Source organism: Thermobia domestica, chromosome 11 (assembly GCF_964235325.1).
Source record: "Thermobia domestica chromosome 11, izTheDome1.hap1.1, whole genome shotgun sequence".
Lineage (NCBI taxonomy): Eukaryota > Metazoa > Arthropoda > Insecta > Zygentoma > Lepismatidae > Thermobia > Thermobia domestica.
Window position 1 is genome coordinate 242,504,610 of NC_137464.1, and position 19,854 is coordinate 242,524,463.

Consider the following 19,854-nt stretch of genomic DNA (forward strand, 5'->3'; position numbering starts at 1 on the left):
TCAAACTAGGGACTTGAAATTTTTCGAGAAGGAACTTCATAACCTATCAAAGACAACGATCCGTGCCGATTTTTTTTATTTAGAATTTTCTTCATTGTTGAAATGGCTAGTTTGTTGAAAGGGATATCCAAACCTTTAACAATATAACTCTTTCAACAATGAAGAAAATTCAAAATAAGAAATCGGCACGGATTGTTGCCTTCGATAGATTGTCAAGTTCCTTCTCCAAAAATTTGAAGTCTTTAGGTTGAAATTTGTAAGAGAAATTATAAATTTTCGTGAAAGGTAAAAAAATACATGAGAGAGATACGAAGACTGTAGTGACATCTATTGGCAAAACTTGTCCCTTTACACCAACCTTAAACTGAAAAGTTTTTATTTCATCAGCTTTAAAATTGAGAACTTAGTTGCGGATTATACTTAAGTAATTTTGTATTCTGGTGATGATTTCTGAAGCCATTACACATCTTGTCCGTAGTACAATAACAACGCCAATGCGTTAACCTTTTTGACATTTTACATCGTTGACCTCCAGTCTTATTATTATTATTATTATTATTAGTAATATTTTTACAATGTTGCCAAAACCATTTCTTCCACCCTGTTTGAAAGGTTTCCAGACTTGAGGCCATAACTTTACCAGATGACTGCCATCTTTAAAAAAATGTGTTCGTTGAATATTTCTTACACGTAATGCGTTTGTTATTCTATGTTTAGAAAGATGAAAAAATCATTAGCATGAGTTTCTGGCTTTTCCTCATTTATAAAGTCTGCACTTTAACCTTGGATGACTATGTCGTCCTTTAATTAACACTTAGCAATTCTGATAACGTATGCAAAGTATTCTTGGGATATACAATATCTCTAGCCTTGGAACACATTATTATTTTAATATAAACTAATCTTTGTGTTAAGACATGATATTTAAAAATGTTTAATTGAATTCGTTTTATCTTATTTTTTTTAAAAATATATTAATTTGCTTAATGTTATTCAACAGACGGCATAAATAACATTACAACTAATAATAAAATTAAGGAAAATGCGATCTAGTTGGTATTCAGCGGCCCGTAAAACTTTTAAAAAAATGTTCATATAAGAACCAAACAATACAGTTTAGCATTTACACCATTATTAATGTTAGTATTAATACTATAGTGATCGCGAGAAGTCATGAAGCTTGACCTAGATTACTAATTTTTGACCAACCAATAGAACGCAAGGATTTGTCCGAGTCGTCAACTCTTACTCGTGAAATTTTTCCAGTGTTGTCTCTTGCGTAATACGGAGAACATCTCTTGAGGGTACGATGTTGTCAAATTGCCGCTGTTTCCTTTTGTTGCATTATTGTTATTTTCGTTATTTTATATATTTTTCCTATTATTATTGTTACAATTTAGTTTGGAATAATTGTTAGTGTTCATCCTATAATTCTTTAAGTGCTTTTATTATTATTATTATTACTATTATTATTATTATTATTATTATTATTATTATTATTATTATTATTATTATTATTATTATTATTATTATTATTATTATTATTATTATTATTATTTGTTTGCAATGTCCTCTAAGTTTGGCAACCTTGTTGGTGGAATTCTGCTGTTTCACTTTTTTTGAAGTATGCGTTCGGACAGCAGTTCCACGAATCGTTCCGAATTCTTCCGATGCATCACACGCGAGGGAAAGGAGTTCTATAATTTGTGCACAGCCCAGGCTTCACGAGCCGTTGCGGTCTCTATAGCAGTAGTACTATTGGTAGTACTACTACCACTACTAATAGTAGTATTAGTAGTATCTCTTAGGAGGACCTAGACGCGGATGGGAGGACAATGTTAAGATGGATCTGGCAGAAAGAGGAATACAAAGTAGAAACTGGATCCAGTTGACTAAGAAAAGAAGTCAATGGAGAGACTTTGTGAATACGGTATTGAAGCTCCGAGTTCCGTAGAGTTAGTATCTTATTATCATTCAGCTTTGTAATTGCATTCTCATTTTGTACTTTTTCTTACATATTAAAACTAGCAGCGTTCACCCCGCTTCGCTGCGGTCACCCCGGAACGCAATAAACTTTGTTACTTAGATAATTTTTACTTTTTCGCTTTCAAGTGATATGATAAAAACCATAGAAGATTGCAGTAAATGTTAACATTATATCGCCTGTCATTTATGTTAACCCGCCCCGCTTCGCTGCGGTCACCCCGGAACGCAATAAACTTTGTTACTTAGATAATTTTTACTTTTTCGCTTTCAAGTGATATGATAAAAACCATAGTAGATTGCACTAATGTTAACATTATATCGCCTGTCATTTATGTTAACCCGCCGAGTGACACGGTCATGCGGGTTGCATATAAATACGTTTATTTTTACCTATGATGAACTAACAAAGGATTTGTACGTTATGGACACTTGAATGGTCAATTATCTCAAGACACTGGTAATTAAAAATTAAAGTGATATGATAAAAACCATCTAGGGTCCAAATCCTAATAACCCCCCAAAAATGAAAGAAATTGGTTCAGCCGTATTAGCGTGATGAGGGAACAAAGGATTTGTACGTTCTCTTTTATATATAAGACTAGCAGCGTTCACCCCGCTTCGCTGCGGTCACCCCGGAACGCAATAAACTTTGTTACTTAGATAATTTTTACTTTTTCGCTTTCAACTGATATGATAAAAACCATAGAAGATTACAGTAAATGTTAACATTATATCGCCTGTCATTTATGTTAACCCGCCCCGCTTCGCTGCGGTCACCCCGGAACGCAATAAACTTTGTTACTTAGATAATTTTTACTTTTTCGCTTTCAAGTGATATGAATTGCAGTAAATGTTAACATTATATCGCCTGTCATTTATGTTAACCCGCCGAGTGACACGGTCATGCGGGTTGCATATAAATACGTTTATTTTTACCTATGATGAACTAACAAAGGATTTGTACGTTATGGACACCTGAATGGTCAATTATCTCAAGACACTGGTAATTGAAAATTAAAGTGATATGATAAAAACCATCTAGGGTCCAAATCCTAATAACCCCCCAAAAATGAAAGAAATTGGTTCAGCCGTATTACCGTGATGAGGGAACAAAGGATTTGTACGTTCTCTTTTATATATAAGATTACACAAACTAGTGAAGTATTGTTTTCATCCCTCATCTGGTCTCCTACCCCCCCCCCTCCAAAAAAATCACCGATACACATTGACGAACTTGAATATAAAGTATTAAGGTATCCAGGCTTTTGGTTTCTGAGTTAATGTCCATCAAAATTAGGGTTTGGACTTACTAAAAATTCAGGGAAAAAAATCTCCAGTCGCAATTTAGAACAACAATACGTGGAATAAACCCAGGGGTTTTCATCCCCTCAATGGCTTAGACGCAACCTCGAAAATTTATAATTCTCCCCCGAATTAATACCATTCTATCTCCCAAACTTACTATTCTGATCCCAAATATCCCTTTCTAATCTTTCTACTCCCTCTCCAAGTGTATCATCTTTTTCCAATTTAATTGTACCATTTTCAATGAAAAAAAAAACATTTTCCTGCACCTAAATATTCTCTTGAACGCAAACTCATTTCCCTTAAAACCTTTGAATAAATCAGGCCCGTAAATTTTCACAGTAGGCTTGCAAATGAACTATAATATGGTGATGAACTATATTTTTTGATCGGGCCCCCCTAACTTTCACCTGTCCCCCGTCCATTTTCGGGCTGCCTACGGGCCTGGAATAAACCCGTCTTTAAACGTTAACTTGAAGTATAATTAGTGGCGGATCTATCCCGGGGTCGGGAGGGGCTAGACCCCCAATGTTTTTCAGTGACAAAAATAATTGAAACTATTTTTTTAAATATATTTTTGAAAGTTTATAGTAAATTCATGATATACCTATCATAGTCTGAGTTCTGGCTGCCCCCCCCCAGTTTTTACCTTTTATATCCGCCACTGTGTATAAGAAATCAAATCACATTACAGTAATTGATTATGTTGCAAATACAGTATGATCTTACAATAAACATTTGCATTAAAAGTCAATAAAATACATTTTTTCTTCGCAATACGCATACTTACTAATTAAAAATAAAAAATTAAAATTCGACAAACTGCAGTCTTTGAAATTTGTTTTTATTATGGGCTTCGCACGATAAATATGTAAGAAGCGAAAGGTCGAGCTGTCTCAAAAAAATATATCATTTTAATCCTTTAATACAACTTTGACATGTTGTTTACTCAGAAACAATCTTTTTGTACGCATACACTGATTCACGTACGTTTGTCATTATTAAAAGTAAACATTACCAACAACAACAAGAACAAAAAGTGTCAAATTAAACAATAACAACCAGTAAATAGTAAAAACTAGCAGAAGCAACAACAAATAATATTTAAGACTCCGAAAAAATATGTTAAATCGCTGAATAATTATAGTTTTGGAGCAAGGAACCGGTAATTTCAAAGTGTGGCTAAAGTGAAATATTCATACCTTACCACATTTTATCCATAGTTGCAATGCTTGTCACGTTTTCGTATGCTCAATGCAAAGAAGGCGACTTTATACTTATTTTCTACATTCATTCTATAGTGTCTTTTATTGTTCTTTTTTCTTTTCTTATGCCTAATTCTATCGTCTTTGGCTTTTTTTTTTATTATTTCCACCGCCATTAACATCTGAAGCGAAGACGCATGTATGCATGGATGATGTGTTTAAAAGGGAAATGCTAGTTCCGTAGCGCTGAATCGCAAAATACAAGTTACCATTACAGAATACCAAGTGAGACTTTGAGACTTGATTTTTGCTTTTATTTACATTCTCTCTTTTCTATTTGTCTCTTCCTTTTTCTATATACATATATATTTTTCTCTTTTTTTGGATTGTGTATTTAATGCTCTTCTTTTTTCCCTTTTTGTAAACGAGAAGAGCAAATGTACTTATATATGCATTTGGAAGAAGCCGCGACAGGTTTTTCGCATTACTTAAAACCAGCGTTTTTAGTGTCGAGTCGTGTGTTAGGGCACAGGCTGTCCACGCGGATCAGTGTTGCCAGATACAATAATAATCGCGGGCTCTCCCCATTGATCTAGTGGAATGGCTGGCGTGGTGTAGTCGAAAGTATTAGACTGACGATCGTGAAATGAAACGCATTGAGGGTCCGATTGAGGATAGTTGATAGAGCTTAGCGTTCAGTTCAGTATCCACACTTTATGAAACCTTCAGTTTAAAGTGGGATCTGAACCACGTGAACTCCTATTGGGAATCCAAACCAGATTCTCGGCACCAAAGCTCATACACTAACATATAGCCACGAGGGAGTCCCATCTGTGATTCGAGTTTCTCTGAAGAGTATGAGCGCATTTTAAACTATTTTCGAGGTACCGGTAGTCCCTGTGGTATATTGATAAAAGAAGCAAAGTGAATAAAATCGGTTGTTTGGTTGATATGGAGTTTAGCTTCCTTTTCAACACCGAGACTGTATGAGACGTGGACCTAGTTTAACGTTGGATCCGAAGCACATGAGTTCCCATTGGTAATCGAATCTGGGTATCCCTCTGAAAAGGCGAATGTACGCTTTTCATGTAGCCACGAAGAAGCTTAGCAAACTTAATAAGACTAGTTAGAAAAACTATGGAAGCAAATGTCCCGGTTGAGCCGGTCTTTTTTAAAAAGTGGCTAGCCCATATACTTCCCGTGCATGTGGTTTAGGGTTCGCTTTCCGGTGGAAGCTCATTACAAAATTTTTGACTGAATCATGGTGATCTGAATTCCGTCTTAAACAGTAGGTTCATGTCTCATACAGTCTCGGTGCTAATTAGAGACACTGAACTTCAATAAACAAACAAACAACAGTGATTTCAGAAACTTTGTTTTCAAAAATATCTAAAATAATAAATTCCATTATAATTCTTTATTTCGTCGAATTGATGGGGTTGATCCTTGTCCTATTCTCACTCAACATTGTTCTCGACGACTCAGAGTTAGGAGAGAACCAGACTTTTAAGGCTAAGTAGCAATAAGTAATGGACAATTATGTCTGAAGTTTTGGTTAAGTTAAAGATGATATAAAAGCCATCATAATAGTCATGTTACTATCATTGGGACGTCACTTACCGTAAATTGAGAAACTTTCAAACACTTCGGTCGTCAGGTAACATCTTCGTCCTGCATACTTTACTCAACCTCAACCTCAACCTCAACCTCAAATCAGAAATTGGGGCCGCGGTGGCTCAGTGGTAGAGCGTTCACCTCTGGTGCTAGGGGTCTCGGGTTCAAAACCTGCTCCCGCCAAGTGAACTTTGTGGTGGACAAACACCGTGTGCGTGGGTTTTCTCGGGGTTCTCCCGTTTCCTCCCACTTTCTTCATTCCACCATTTCATTCATTACTCATCATCACCGTCTCCTTTAGCCTAACCGGCATAACCGTGGGACGTAAAACTCAAAAATTTCATTTCATTTTTCAAATCAGAAATTTACACTCAACTCCACTCGCCATCATTATCAGGAGCTCTCAGTACCCTCAACCTCATTTGCCTTTACCCTCACGGCATTTAGCCTTCCCTCTACCTCACTCGAACTCACCCTCACGCAAGGGTGCCCATCAGGGGGGACAAAGTGAGGTACTTGCCCCCCTAGAGGAAATTGTACTTCAGAATATCGAAAATCCAATAGAATTTTTACATTAGTTACAGCAAAATTTGAAACTATTTTTGAAACGTCGCTTATACTTTCCCCCCGCCTTGGAAACCACAACATGGGCGCCCTTGGCCTCACGGTTCCTGGCCATCTTCCAACTTCACTTGCTTTTCACCCTTATAGTACGCCTCCCTATCACTTAGATGCAATCATCCTCCCTCACTGACTTTGAAGGTAAGATTGAAGGGTAAAATCATGAGGGTGTCCATCCATGTAAATAAATAAATAAAAATACGCGTTTGTAATAAATACGAGTAGAAATAAATAAATAAATTGAATAGTACTTTTTCCTCCTTTATTCGTAGGGTGGCACGGTGGTCCAATGGTAGAGCTCTTACCTCTGGTGCGTTGGGTCCCTGATTCGATCTCTGGCCAAGTAAGTTTGTATTGGACAACATCGTGTCCATGAGTTTTCTCGGGGTACTCCGGTTTCCTCCCACATTCTCATCCTACCAATTTTTCCATCATCATTCACTTGCCGTAATCATTCGTCTTCCTTAGCCTAAAGAGCATAAACGTGGGACGTTAAACGGAAAGATTTCATTTCATTTATTCGTAGTATTGTTATTTTCCCGCACGTAGTCGCTTGGCTAACGCGTACTTTTTCTCTGTGTGTAGTCTTAGTATCGATTACCAGTAAGGTACTTTACTCGGATACAAACTTGAGTAGTGTTCTTATCTCACTTTTAAACCGTTCGGTTTCATGTAGCGTCAGTGCAAAAAATAATTTTCTTAGCATTTCCACATTAGTCTTCCGTCAGACCTATCTAAGTTTTTAGAATCTTCATCACAGCCACATTACCAAAGCCCTTGTTATCGGTATTTCTCAGCCTTGATTTTCTATTCGCAGATATTATTTTATGAAATTATTCCTTAGCTCTTTATTCAGAAGCACTGTGCCCCATTATTTTTCTTAGGTACTGTATGAAAATGATATTATGCTTATAACCAAGAATCGAACTATCGACCCAAGAGTTTGGCGTCTCCTTCAGCATCGAAGCTGTATGAGACTTAGAAGTACAGCTTAACATGGGATCTGAATCACACAAGTTCCCGTCGGGAATCAAACCCAAGTCTCATTCCCCGAAGATAGCCACAAGAAGGCACTGACCTTTTAACTATTTGTAGAGAGTCGTGTGTCCTTAATTTGGAAACACTAGCATCCAGAGACTGTCAGAGAGGAAACAGTTGACCTTCTCATTTGGTGGTGAGTAATAAACAGTATTTAAATCTCGTATCTCGTATCCACACTTTTCGTTACAGAGTGAGGATACGTTTCGTACACTTTTTTTTTTTTTAACTAACCCACGCATGTGGTACAGGATTTGAGCCGCGGTAATAAAAACAAGAAAAGAAAAAGAAAAAAGAAAACTTCAGAAAGACCCGGGCGTAAATAAATAGCCACTACTGCTAGGAAGATGCTTTCTACTCTCCATGATATATATACTTCTTGTATTACAAGTGACACAGCATTAAATGTAACATTCCGGAGTCCTTTGCTGTATCCGGGAAGTCGAGAAACTCAGTGTAACAGGGTCTTAAACAAGCTCCTTTGCAAATCGTCCGCCCTTGTCGGAGTTTATCTTTCTTTCTTTTTAGTTTAACAGAGGAAATGTTTAGACGTTAAAACAATATCTCATCAAGGAACAAGTCATATAAATACTCATGTGATTTCATGTTGGTGTCTTTTCATTGTTGTAACCATATCCATGGTGTATTGGAATTCTGTTTTTGTGTCAAAGGATTAACTTTGAGAGTAATGAAATATACAGGGTGTTTCAAAACAACACCAACAAAGTTTGGGAGATGATTCCAGACACCAAGATAAGACAAAAAGTATAGACCAACCTGGGTACACAAATGCTTCCTTTTGGAGTTATAGGCTGCCAAAAACATGAAAAAAAAAAAGAATTTTAAAGGTCCATAGCTCCAAAACTATGGGACTTACCGTAATCGAGTTAAGACTTCATTTCGGAAATAGTATCTGCCCTATCAAAATTTCAGAATCCTATGGTACTTAGACAACAATTTTTATAGAGATAGTTGGTGAGTACTTCCAATTAAATGCCCATAGCCAATATCCCTCTATAAAAAAAAAAAATGTTGCATGAGTATCTTAGGATTCTGAAACATGTATTTTTGGATAGCGAACATATTAGTTCCTAAGTGAAGTTTTGACCCGACTACGGTATGTCAAATAGTTTTGGAGCTATGAACCTTTAAAATTTAATTTTCCATGTTTTCGGCAGCCTATAACTCCGAAAGGAAGCATTTGTGCACCCAGGTTGGTCTATACTTTTCGTCTTATCTTGGTGTCAGGAATCACCTCCGAAACGTTGTCGGTATTGTTTTGAAACACCCTGTATATATATATATATATATATATATATATATATATATATATATATATATATTGGTAGTGCATATTAGCCGTCGCCTTATTAACAAATGGATTAATATTCATCTATCAATCGCCATCATAATCATAGTCAGGAATAAGTTAATCTTGCAAATATTCAGTATTTTTGCCAAAAGCCGAGAACTTATTTTTAATATTTTCTAATTGACTTCAACATACTAATTTTTCATTCCTTTATATTATTATTATTATTATTATTATTATTATTATTATTATTAGTAGTAGTAGTAGTAGTAGTAGTAGTAGTAGTAGTAGTAGTAGTAGTAGTAGTAGTAGTAATAGTAGTAGTAGTAGTAGTAGTAGTACGAATATTGGTTAACTTTTCGGGGACTTCAATCTCTATTATAAAGAAGGCAATTTACTGACAAATATTTTATTCAAATGGTATTGGGTAAGAAATATAGTAGCGAGTACTGCTTGGAAAATATAGAAATAAGTGTTCCGATTTATAGTGCAAGGAGTAGATCGACATTGGTAGCACTAAATTCAAAAACGTGAAATATTGAAAAGAGTGACAATGTTTTAAAACAATTTGAAATGAACATATGTTGGGAGAAATAACAGAGCAATTTTCACACAAAAATAAATAAATAAATAAATAAATAAATAATAAACTGTTTTAACTTTATAACTAACTAACTAACTCTATGGCCTATGGAACCCGGAGGTTCAATGCCGCGTTCACAAAAGCTCTCCACTGACTTCTATCCTTAGCTAACTGCATCCAGTTTCTACTTTGTATTCCAATCTCTGCGAGATCCATTTTAATATTGTCCTCCCATCTGCGCCTAGGTCTTCCTAATGGTCGTTTTCCGATTGATCTTCCAGTCAAGACTTTGAAACCGTTTCTACTTTCTTGCATTCTAGCTACATGACCTGCCCACCTAAGCCTCCTAGACTTGACGACCCTAACAATGTTGGGTAAACCATATAACTTATGTAGTTCCTCGTTATGAAGTTTGCGCCATTTCCCATTCCCGTTCCTCTTGGGTCCGAGTATTCGTCTCAGGATCTTGTTCTCAAATACTTTCAGTCTATGTTCTTCCCTCAGAGTAAGCGATCATGTTTCGCAGCCATACAGAACAACAGGCATGATTATCGTTTTGTATATTTTATCGTTTTTTTTTTCTTTTTTTGAACTTTATGACAGAGATCTAACTTTGCCAATCTTGATTTTATTATTATTATGTATGTTCAAAATATCTTTAGTTATACTCTTTTATTCACAGAACTAATCTTTTATGTTGAAATATGACAATAAGTAACCCAGGATCTTTTGCATACCGGATATGCAATTTTAAGTAAGTTGACTCACTCTTTTAAATAATAGTTAAATGAATGTTTAACTTGCACAGTTCTGTAAACGGTATATTATAAAATTGACTGTTCTTATCTTAAACCTCTTTTGTAAATCAGCTTAAATCTTGTAATTTGGATATCTTAAACTTCTGACAATGACCTTAATCTGCTCTAATATTCATTTTATACTACAAATTTTCTGGTCTCTCTTAAATGATTTTAAATAATTGTATAATGGTTTTAACAGTGTTGTATTTTTTGCAAATCAGCTGTTCACAGCACTGAAAATGAAGTTTATTATTATTATTATTTTTATTTATTTATTTATTTTTTATTTTATTTTATTTTTTTATTTTTTTTATTTTATTTTATTTTATTTTTTTTTTTGTTCACGTAAAATTGAGATAGAAGAAGACTCATACTTTAGCGAACTGGCATTTCTTGCGTTTTTGTTAGAACTAAAAAGAAGGAAAGAAACAATTAACAAGTCAAGTGAACGATCTATAAATCTTATCCAATCTTGGTCGAACTTATCATGGAGGTAAACTCTTTGACTTGGCTAATAGGATACACATCTGAAATATTTTACTGTTCTGGCACTTACTTCCTGAGTTGTCGAACATCAAATTTAGAGTTTAGGCTGACAGAAATTTTCGAAAACAAAAAGTCACTAATTACTATAAAAGTTATTTAATCATAATAATCTTTAGGTCCTAGAGTTGAACGGTATTCACCAGGTTATGGCATATGCTAATGATGTTAATTTAATAGGGGATGATAGGAGAACAATAGAAAGAAATGCAGAGATCTTATTAAACGCTTGCAGGGACATGGGTTTAGAAGTAAATGCAGAGAAAACTAAACTCATTGAAGTGCGTCGGGACCGTAATACGGCAAATTGTGGATGCGTTAAAATATTAAATAATACTTTTGATAAAGTGGATACTTTCAAATATCTAGGATCAATATTAACAGACGAAAATCATATTCACGGATAAATTAAATGTCGACTAAAAGCAGGGAATTCGTGTTACTATTCGGTTCAAAATCTCTTGTCGTCGCGAATTCTGTCGAGAAATTTGAAACTTAAAATATATAAAACGATAATCATGCCTATTGTTCTATATGGTTGCGAAACATGGTCGCTTACTCTGAGGAAAGAACATAGACTGAAAGTATTTGAGAAAAAGATCCTGAGACGAATATTCGGACCCAAGAGGAACAGGAATGGGGAATGGCGGAAACTTCATAACGAGGAACTACATAATTTATACGGTTCACCAAACATTGTTAGGGTCATCAAGTGTAGGAGGCTTAGGTGGGCAGGTCATGTAGCTAGGATGGAAGAAAGTAGAAACGCTTTCAAAGTCTTGACTGGAAGACCCATCGGAAAACAACCATTAGGAAGACCTAGGCGCAGATGGGAGGACAATATTAAGATGGATCTCGCAGAGATTGGAGTACAAAGTAGAAACTGGATCCAATTGGCTAAGGATAGAAGTCAGTGGAGAGCTTTTGTGAACGCGGCATTGAACCTCCGGGTTCCATAGGCCATAGAGTTTGTTAGTTAGTTAGTTAATCTTTATTATTTACAAAAATAAGAAAATACAGGGTGGCCCAAAAGTAGGTATACAGTCCTGTACTGATAAACTCATTGCTTTTTAATATTATTTCTTATTGTTATCCATCAGGTAGACTTGGTTTCTTTATTATTTGTTTTTAATGTCTATTTAATTATATATTAAGCTCGGAACAGCTCAAAAAAATAAACCTATAAGCTAGAATGTTATACTTGATCAATCCAGTGGTGTATACCTACTTTTGGACCACCCTGTATTGTGGAGAGTGTTGTGAATACCCTTAAGCACTTCCTTTGATTTATCATAATTTTTATACAATCATTAAAATCAACGTATACACGATCTTCAATCAGCAACTTTTTCGGTTTTTTATTTTATTTTATTTTTTTTTTTTAAGTACAGCAACTACTTGTTCTCATATCGGGACAAAAAAGGTAGCCATTGCTAGTTTTAAGTTGAGTGAGAAACTGTTATGTGCGGCAAACTTCAAAGAGAAATAAAATTTGCAAAGACTTTCGGCACGAACAGTGGGTTCTTCGTACAAATCAGAGGCTACATCTACAAGAGCCAAAAGGTCAGCGAATGTTCAATGTTAAAGGTCAATCTATTCAAATCCACCTGCACGAGGGAGTTCTTAGCTACTATGTAAAAGCACATACATGCATACAATGGGTACATATATAACTTCATTACAGCAGTACTTGAAGGTTTATTACGATGCGTGCAAGATTCTTGGCCACTGACAGACAATAAAACGGCGTCGGGGTCTTATGTCCTAGTGAAGAAAGTTCTAAAATTGTTCCGTTTATGCAGATGAATTGGTATGCCCTCGGTCTAAAACCTGTACGCTACTGCAGTGGTTCCCAACTGGTGTGTCGCGACACACTACTTCTAATACTGATACACACTACTTATAAAAAAAAATTTATTAATTTATTTCACCTTGGTTGATCAAATGATTCTGTAAAATTTTCCTGTTTTCTAGAAACGTCCATCAAATGACCTTGTAAAATTCTCCTGATTCCTACAAATGTTCATTAAATGATACTGTAAAATTCTGCTCCTTCCTACAAATGCCTATCGAATGATCTTATAAAATTATCCTGCTTCCTAAAAATAACTATCGATTGATCCTGTAAAATTCTCGTGCTATCTACAAATGCCCATCGGCTGATCCTGTAAAATTCCCCTACTTCCTACAAACGTCCATCGTTGATCTTATAAATTATCCTTCTTCTTACAAATGGCTATCTATTGATCCTGTAAAATTCTCCTCCCTTCAAGAAATCTTCGTCGAATGTGTCCTGTAAAACTGTCCAGTTTCTTACAAATATTTATCGAATGATCCTATAAAATTCTCGTCTTCCTACATATGCCTATCGACAGATCCTCTAAAATTTTACTATCTACAAATGCCCATCGACTGATTCTGTAAAATTCTCCTGCTTGCAACAAACATCCAACAAATTACCTTTAAAATTCTCACCCTTCCTACAAATGCTCACCAAATGGTACTGTAAAATTGTCCTGCTTCCTACAAATGCCTATCGAATCTTCCCCTAAAATTCTAATAATATCTACAAATGCCCATCGAATGATCTGGTCTTGTTTCCTACAAATGTCTATCGATTGATCCTGTAAACTTCTCCTGCTTCCAGTGGTGAAAATTTTCCGGAAAATTTTCCGATTCATAAAAACATACTCCACTTATTCCTACATCGTTGTTTAGTTGAGATGTGAGGTGGAAAATTTTCTTCCATATTTTTCCGGAAAATTTTCCGTTCTTAACAAATATCAGTGATTAAGTAACAATTCGTCAGTATTCATAAAATTGACTGAATTTATATATAGAAATGTTAAAAAGTGAAAGATCGTTTAAAGAATCTGAAAATTTTCATGGCTCAGATAATTTTCAGTACGATGTAGGAACTAGTGGAACAATTTTTCATGAATCGAAAAATTGTCTGTTCTGTACAATGAAGATTTTCCGATTCATAAAAAGATACTCCACTTATTCCTACATCGTTGTTTAGTTGAGATGTGAGGTGGAAAATTTTCTTCTATATTTTTCACTACCTGCTTCCCACGAATGCTTACCAAATGATCCTGTAAACCAGGGGCGTCATTTAGGGGGACGTTTGAGATTTATATAAATTTTATCAATAGAATAGTAGTGTCAGTGAAAAACGCAAAATTTTACATATATCAAGGGGTCTTGCCCCCCTTCCCCCAAGCCAAATCTGAAACGACGCTACTGCTGTAAACATCTTCTTGCAAACCATTGGCTTAAGAGAATGCTTAACGTTCTAAAGCGTCGACATTCTTTCAGGAAGTAAATCCTCTTTGTTTCTTTTCGTTATTAAAGAATATACATATATTTAGCTTCAATGCAAGACGAGACAGAGATTTTCAAATTTCAGGTTGTATAAATGAGAACTTTAAAAAAAATACCCTCCGTCCCCTCCCCTCGACTCTTCCTAGTACCATCAGAGACTGTAGTTAAGATGGATACCCTGCAAAAAAAAAAAAAGTCAATTTTGCTGAAGGCTGTATCAGTAAGGGGCGGTGTTCAATCTGATGTGTGTATACACAAAAACAGATCTTTTGGTTTCATCATTATTAATAATATAAAGAGGTGGGCTGAAACCACTTCATTTAAACCTGAAGTCTTAATTGTTATGATTCCTGATTATAATTTATTTATCTTTTGGATCAAAATGACAAGCGTTTCCTGCACCACTGGATGCCTTCATACATATAAGCTTTTTCCTTTGTTCTTCAGACGAATTTTCGTTAATATCGTCCTTCTTAAACCCTTCATCATAAAATTATAGTTTTTCAATTCCTTGTTTTCTTTAATTACTTTACGATTATAACAATTAAGGTAACATAAACTCTTTAAACGTTTTATTTCTTTCATTTGACGTATCACATACTAACAATATTTTACTTCTGGGAGGTTAAAAGCATGATTTTCGCTGCTTGCAGACCTTAAAGGTTTACGTAGAAAACTCATCAAACGTCTTGTATGAAGAATTCTGAAATACCAGGCGGGAACATGAATAATACTAACATATGCCAACGATAATGAAGAAATACGACTGGAAACTTTAGAAATGTGCGTATAGAGAAATATAGAGAAAATTAGCTGGGTGGGAAGAAATGAAATCTAAGTTTTACGTTCTTCGCTTATGCCGGCTAACCTAAAGGAGACGCTGATGATGAGAAATGAATGGATGGAGTTGGAGAACTCCGATACACACGGTATTTGTGCATCACAAAGCTCACTTGGTGCGAGCTGGGATCGAACCAAGGGTCCCACGCACCAGAGGTGAACGCTCTACCACTGAGTCACCGCGGCCCCCAATAGCTGGCTGAAATGAAAACCAATGAGAAGGGGTTAGGTTGGATATGAAATGAAATCTTTTAGTTTAACGTCCCACAATTATACCGTAAGGGAGACGATGATTATGGCAACTGAATGATGATGAATTGGTAGAATGAGAAAGTGGGAGGAAACGGGTATACCTAGGAAAAACCCACGGACACGATATTGTCCACCACAAACTTATTTAGCCGGGAATCGTACCAGGGACTCTACACACCAGAGATAAGCACCCTACCACTGAGCCACAGTGCCCTCCCCCCCAGGTGCTAGGTTGCAAATAGGAACACTGACTTAGAGATAATCACGAAGAGGAAAAAATGAACAGATTAAATATTATATCGATGCAAGTACACAATTCATTTTTCGTAGACAAATTACACATTGGTGTCTGACAGACCCTGATATACGTGAGGAGTAGGGTTGCCAAATCTTACGTTTTACGCTGTTCTGGCACGTCTTACGTTATACGTTCTTATTTTCCCAATAAAGTTATTTCTAGAATAGTCATGTGAATTTCTAGCGTAGAGAGTCGCAAAGTAGCTTTATCATTGATGCTTGATTCCAAACAAAACCAATTGTTCTACAAGATATACGTAAGTACTACAATATTACTACATACATTCGAAATGTAATGAGAAATGTATACATCTGAATTTAAAAGTATTGTCATTGATGTCCCCATGGATCAATATTAGGACCCATATTATTTCTGCTATATGTAAATGACTTAGCAAATAACATAGCAATAACAATTAACAATTACGTTTGCTGGTGATACAAGGCCAACTATAACAAGATTCTTGGAAATATGGGACAAGATTATTGCAATAAATAGCATTCTAATTTAATGTTGAAAATTTGATTGGCTGACAAAAATAAAAAATAAAAATAGAGGCTGAGATCTGATGGCTCTTTCTTCTACTAGTCTGCAGAGGCGGATCTAGCCTGGGGCCGGGGGGCGTAGGCTCTCCCAGTTTTTGAGTTACAATAATAATTGAAGCTATTATTTATATATTTTTGGAAGTTTATAGTAAACTCATGATACACCTATCATAGTCTGGGTTCTGGCTCCTCCCCAGTTTTTACCTACTAAATCCGCCACTGTTAGTCTGATACTATGAATGTGAGCAAGGAGAATAATGTGTGGAGAGGTTTCCATTTTTGGATTTACGAAGATTTACTTACAGCATTCCTAAGACAGAATCCTTAACTCGCTGCAAATATTAGTGCTTCGACTCAAAGTAAAGTCCGAATTGGGAGACAGAGAGAGAGAGAGAGAGAGAGAAAGAGAGAGATGGAGAAAGACCTCGTTTATTGGTTACTAAGATGTTTTATATATGTATTTTAAGCAAGTTTCTTGAAGATTTAATCTACGAACAAATGCAGCTTAATTATATAATGATTAAGAAATATGTCACATTGGGACATCAAATACATTTAGTGGAATAATAAACAAAATGAAAAAAATAAATGAAATACCTCCTGCATATAAAAAATAATGTTAATAAAACCTATTTTCCTAGTATAGAATATACTTAAAGTCATTCTACTCCCTGAATGAATACTTTACTATCAAATCACTGTGCTTGTATATTGTCGATGTTTTCATAAGTTTTAATAAGATTTCGCTTCGTAAGGTCGGTTGGTGATCTAAACATGAGAACATTAATTAGTGTACTAACTCAAGTTTCAAACAATGCCTATTTAGGTAAAGGTACTAAATAAAGTTACTATGACAACAACCATCGTGTGCTTTTGCGTGTAGCTTACATTACAGCTTGTAAAAGAACTAGAAAACTTGAATGAGTACGTATGTTCATAGGCACTGATCGCGTTGTGCTGCTAAGGAAAGAAACACTTAATTACATATTTAAGTTGTTTAGTAAGTTCAATACATTGACTTTATTGTTGAGTAATAATATATATTAGATACTTGGTTGTATAATATTGCAATACACTACAACTTTCTTCCTAGATATTCACGTATATTCAAGTAATTGGTATAAATATTTAAATAAATAGACAAATAATTTACTTCTAAAGAAGACTTAAATTCTATTACTTTTTTAAATTCTTTGTTTGATCAGCAAAGTTGTGAACACTTGAAGAACACGCACCATATGTCTTTAAGATGTTTTCCTACTGAGCAGCCCAGACAGTTTTCTCTGAACCGACAGATGACATAAACACGGCAATCATTGTTTTAAGCGCACGAGTAACAGATCGAAATTCAATTCCAAATTTCGACTGGTTAGAATCAACGCATGATCGAAAGAATGTGTTCTCCGCAATCAGCTAGCTCTGAAATATTTTATAAAGCAATAAAAAGATCACTGAAAATGTAAATTCTAACCAGTGATGACGTCAGAGGGGTAGATTTGTCCTGACGGTTACGTTGTCCCGCTGCCTGCTTCCCACACATGTATTGTAATTCCCAGACATGTAGATCAACTTATACGAAACTACCTTTTTAGGTGTACAAGAAAAAGGTGTCCCAAAATTTCTCTGCTCCCTCATTTCTCCGAGAAATTAAAGCTGACGCCATCACTGATTCTATCACCACACTTTTCTCAAAGGATTTTCAGATCATATGTCTCTGTGTTAACCATAGTAAACTACAAAGCCTGACATAGCCCTTTTATTGTTAGTATTATTGTTGATAAAAATGTTCTTACATATTATTGTAATCACTACTTTAGATGTTATTAAAGAAAACACTAACATTTGTTTTGCACTTTTTTCTCTTTGCAGATCGACGATAGTTACAATTCTGCTGGCTACAGTAGTTTACTGCGCCAATGCGGTATCTCCTAACCATGCGCTGTTCTCAAGATTTGGACTGGCACGTTGGGAAGGTCCTGATAAACCTCAGTTGTTCACCAGCCGACGGATAGGAGAATCATCAGTGTATTACATCAAACTCCCACCCAGTCAATATTACTACACACCTTTCCAACAGGATCCTACAGTACCAACCCCTTACTTGCAACCACTTCCAGTGAATTTTATATCTAATGGAAAACCGAACCACATTTACCACTGGAATATTCCGTTCCTAACAAAGATGGCTGCCAGAGCACAAGCTAGAAAGAAATTGGTCAATATTTCAACACCAATGAAGGTCAAAGTACCACCAAGTGACTTCGCCAACAGTCGAATCTTCAATATATCCAAACATAAGCCCTCGAAACAAGTATCCAAGACTTCAGCCAGGAAGAGCAGCGATTCTGCAAAGAATCAACTGATCAAACAGTACCGAACACCCAACGGTAACTCTGCATTTAGTAGAATTTTCCCAGGAAATGGTAAGCCTCAATCCCTGTATGTGATTAACGAGTCAGAAAAACCAATTTTTTACCAGAAACTTTTGCCGTAAAGATCTTTTAAAAATAGTAATATTTTTAATATGCCAGTGGACTGAATACAATTTGTCTTCAATTTTTTTTTTAAATACATGAATTTGTGTTTAGTGTGTTAAAAAATGGGGCATTATAAATGAAACTGTAGAACACTTATGTGATACAAGTGACTGTGTTATTTTGCCCTTGTCATACGTCAGTTGATATACAGTGAAAAAAAAATGAACTTTTTAATAAGTAATTTGAGACTGAGAAAACCTTCAAGAGGTTCGTAACTTAAACAACAAAAAGTGTTAGTGATACACACATTAAATAATTAATGTTACCCGTGAATTACATGTACCGTACTTGTTAGAAGAAGAAAGGACTCATTTCTATATATATAAACATCACACAATGTATTTTCCACTTTATTTCATAATATTTGCTTATTTTGATCGATATCATGTCATTTGATCTTTAACAATAAATTAATTTAGATTAGGAATATTCATTTCTTTTTTCCAAGACAACTACTAAATTTATTGTGTATAAGCCCTGTGTTAGTATAACAATTCAAAACCGACATAAACATTCATTAAGAGCCTGACATACTAAAAATAATACAAAATTTACCGTTTTTCTTTTGTTTATTTATTCATAAGTGAAAGGAGATAATGAAATGCATCTTACCGCAATCATAGATAATGTTATTCTACAATAGAAAATATGAATCTGAAGAATTTTCAGTATTAGCATCCTTAGAAATTACATTGTTGCCAGAATAACATTTCCCCCAAAATCTAAGTTAAAGCAGCGAGTAGAGGAATGAACTCAACTACATTTGATTACGGGTCATGTTATCTTGGAATCCTGTGAACTACTTTTTAAATAATAAGTTGTAATTAGTTTGTAATAAACAAAATAGTTTTTACATACAGTTATTAAAATTAAATATTAATGTTATTTAAAAAGTAGTTCATAGGATAACGTTTCATTATCCCCTTTCACTTATGAAAACAAGCAAAAGAAAAATGGTAAATTTTGTATTATTTTTAGTATGTCAGGCTCTGAACTGTTCTAATAACCTTTAAGAATTCCACTTCTTATAAAAGTAACACATTCTTACTTA

The 19,854-nt window shown here is 35.1% G+C and overlaps 1 protein-coding gene across 1 annotated transcript in view; it reads left to right on the forward strand.

Moving 5' to 3' along the window:
- Nucleotides 1-19,232, forward strand: part of LOC145664858 (uncharacterized) — a 191,118-nt gene extending 171,886 nt beyond the window's left edge. Inside the window, exon 2 of the mRNA XM_081731883.1 lies at nt 18,136-19,232. Within this exon, the coding sequence (XP_081588009.1) occupies nt 18,136-18,760 (625 nt within the window). The 3' untranslated portion in view covers nt 18,761-19,232. The remainder of the gene's footprint in view (nt 1-18,135) is intronic.
- The last annotated feature ends 622 nt before the right edge of the window (nt 19,233-19,854 follow it).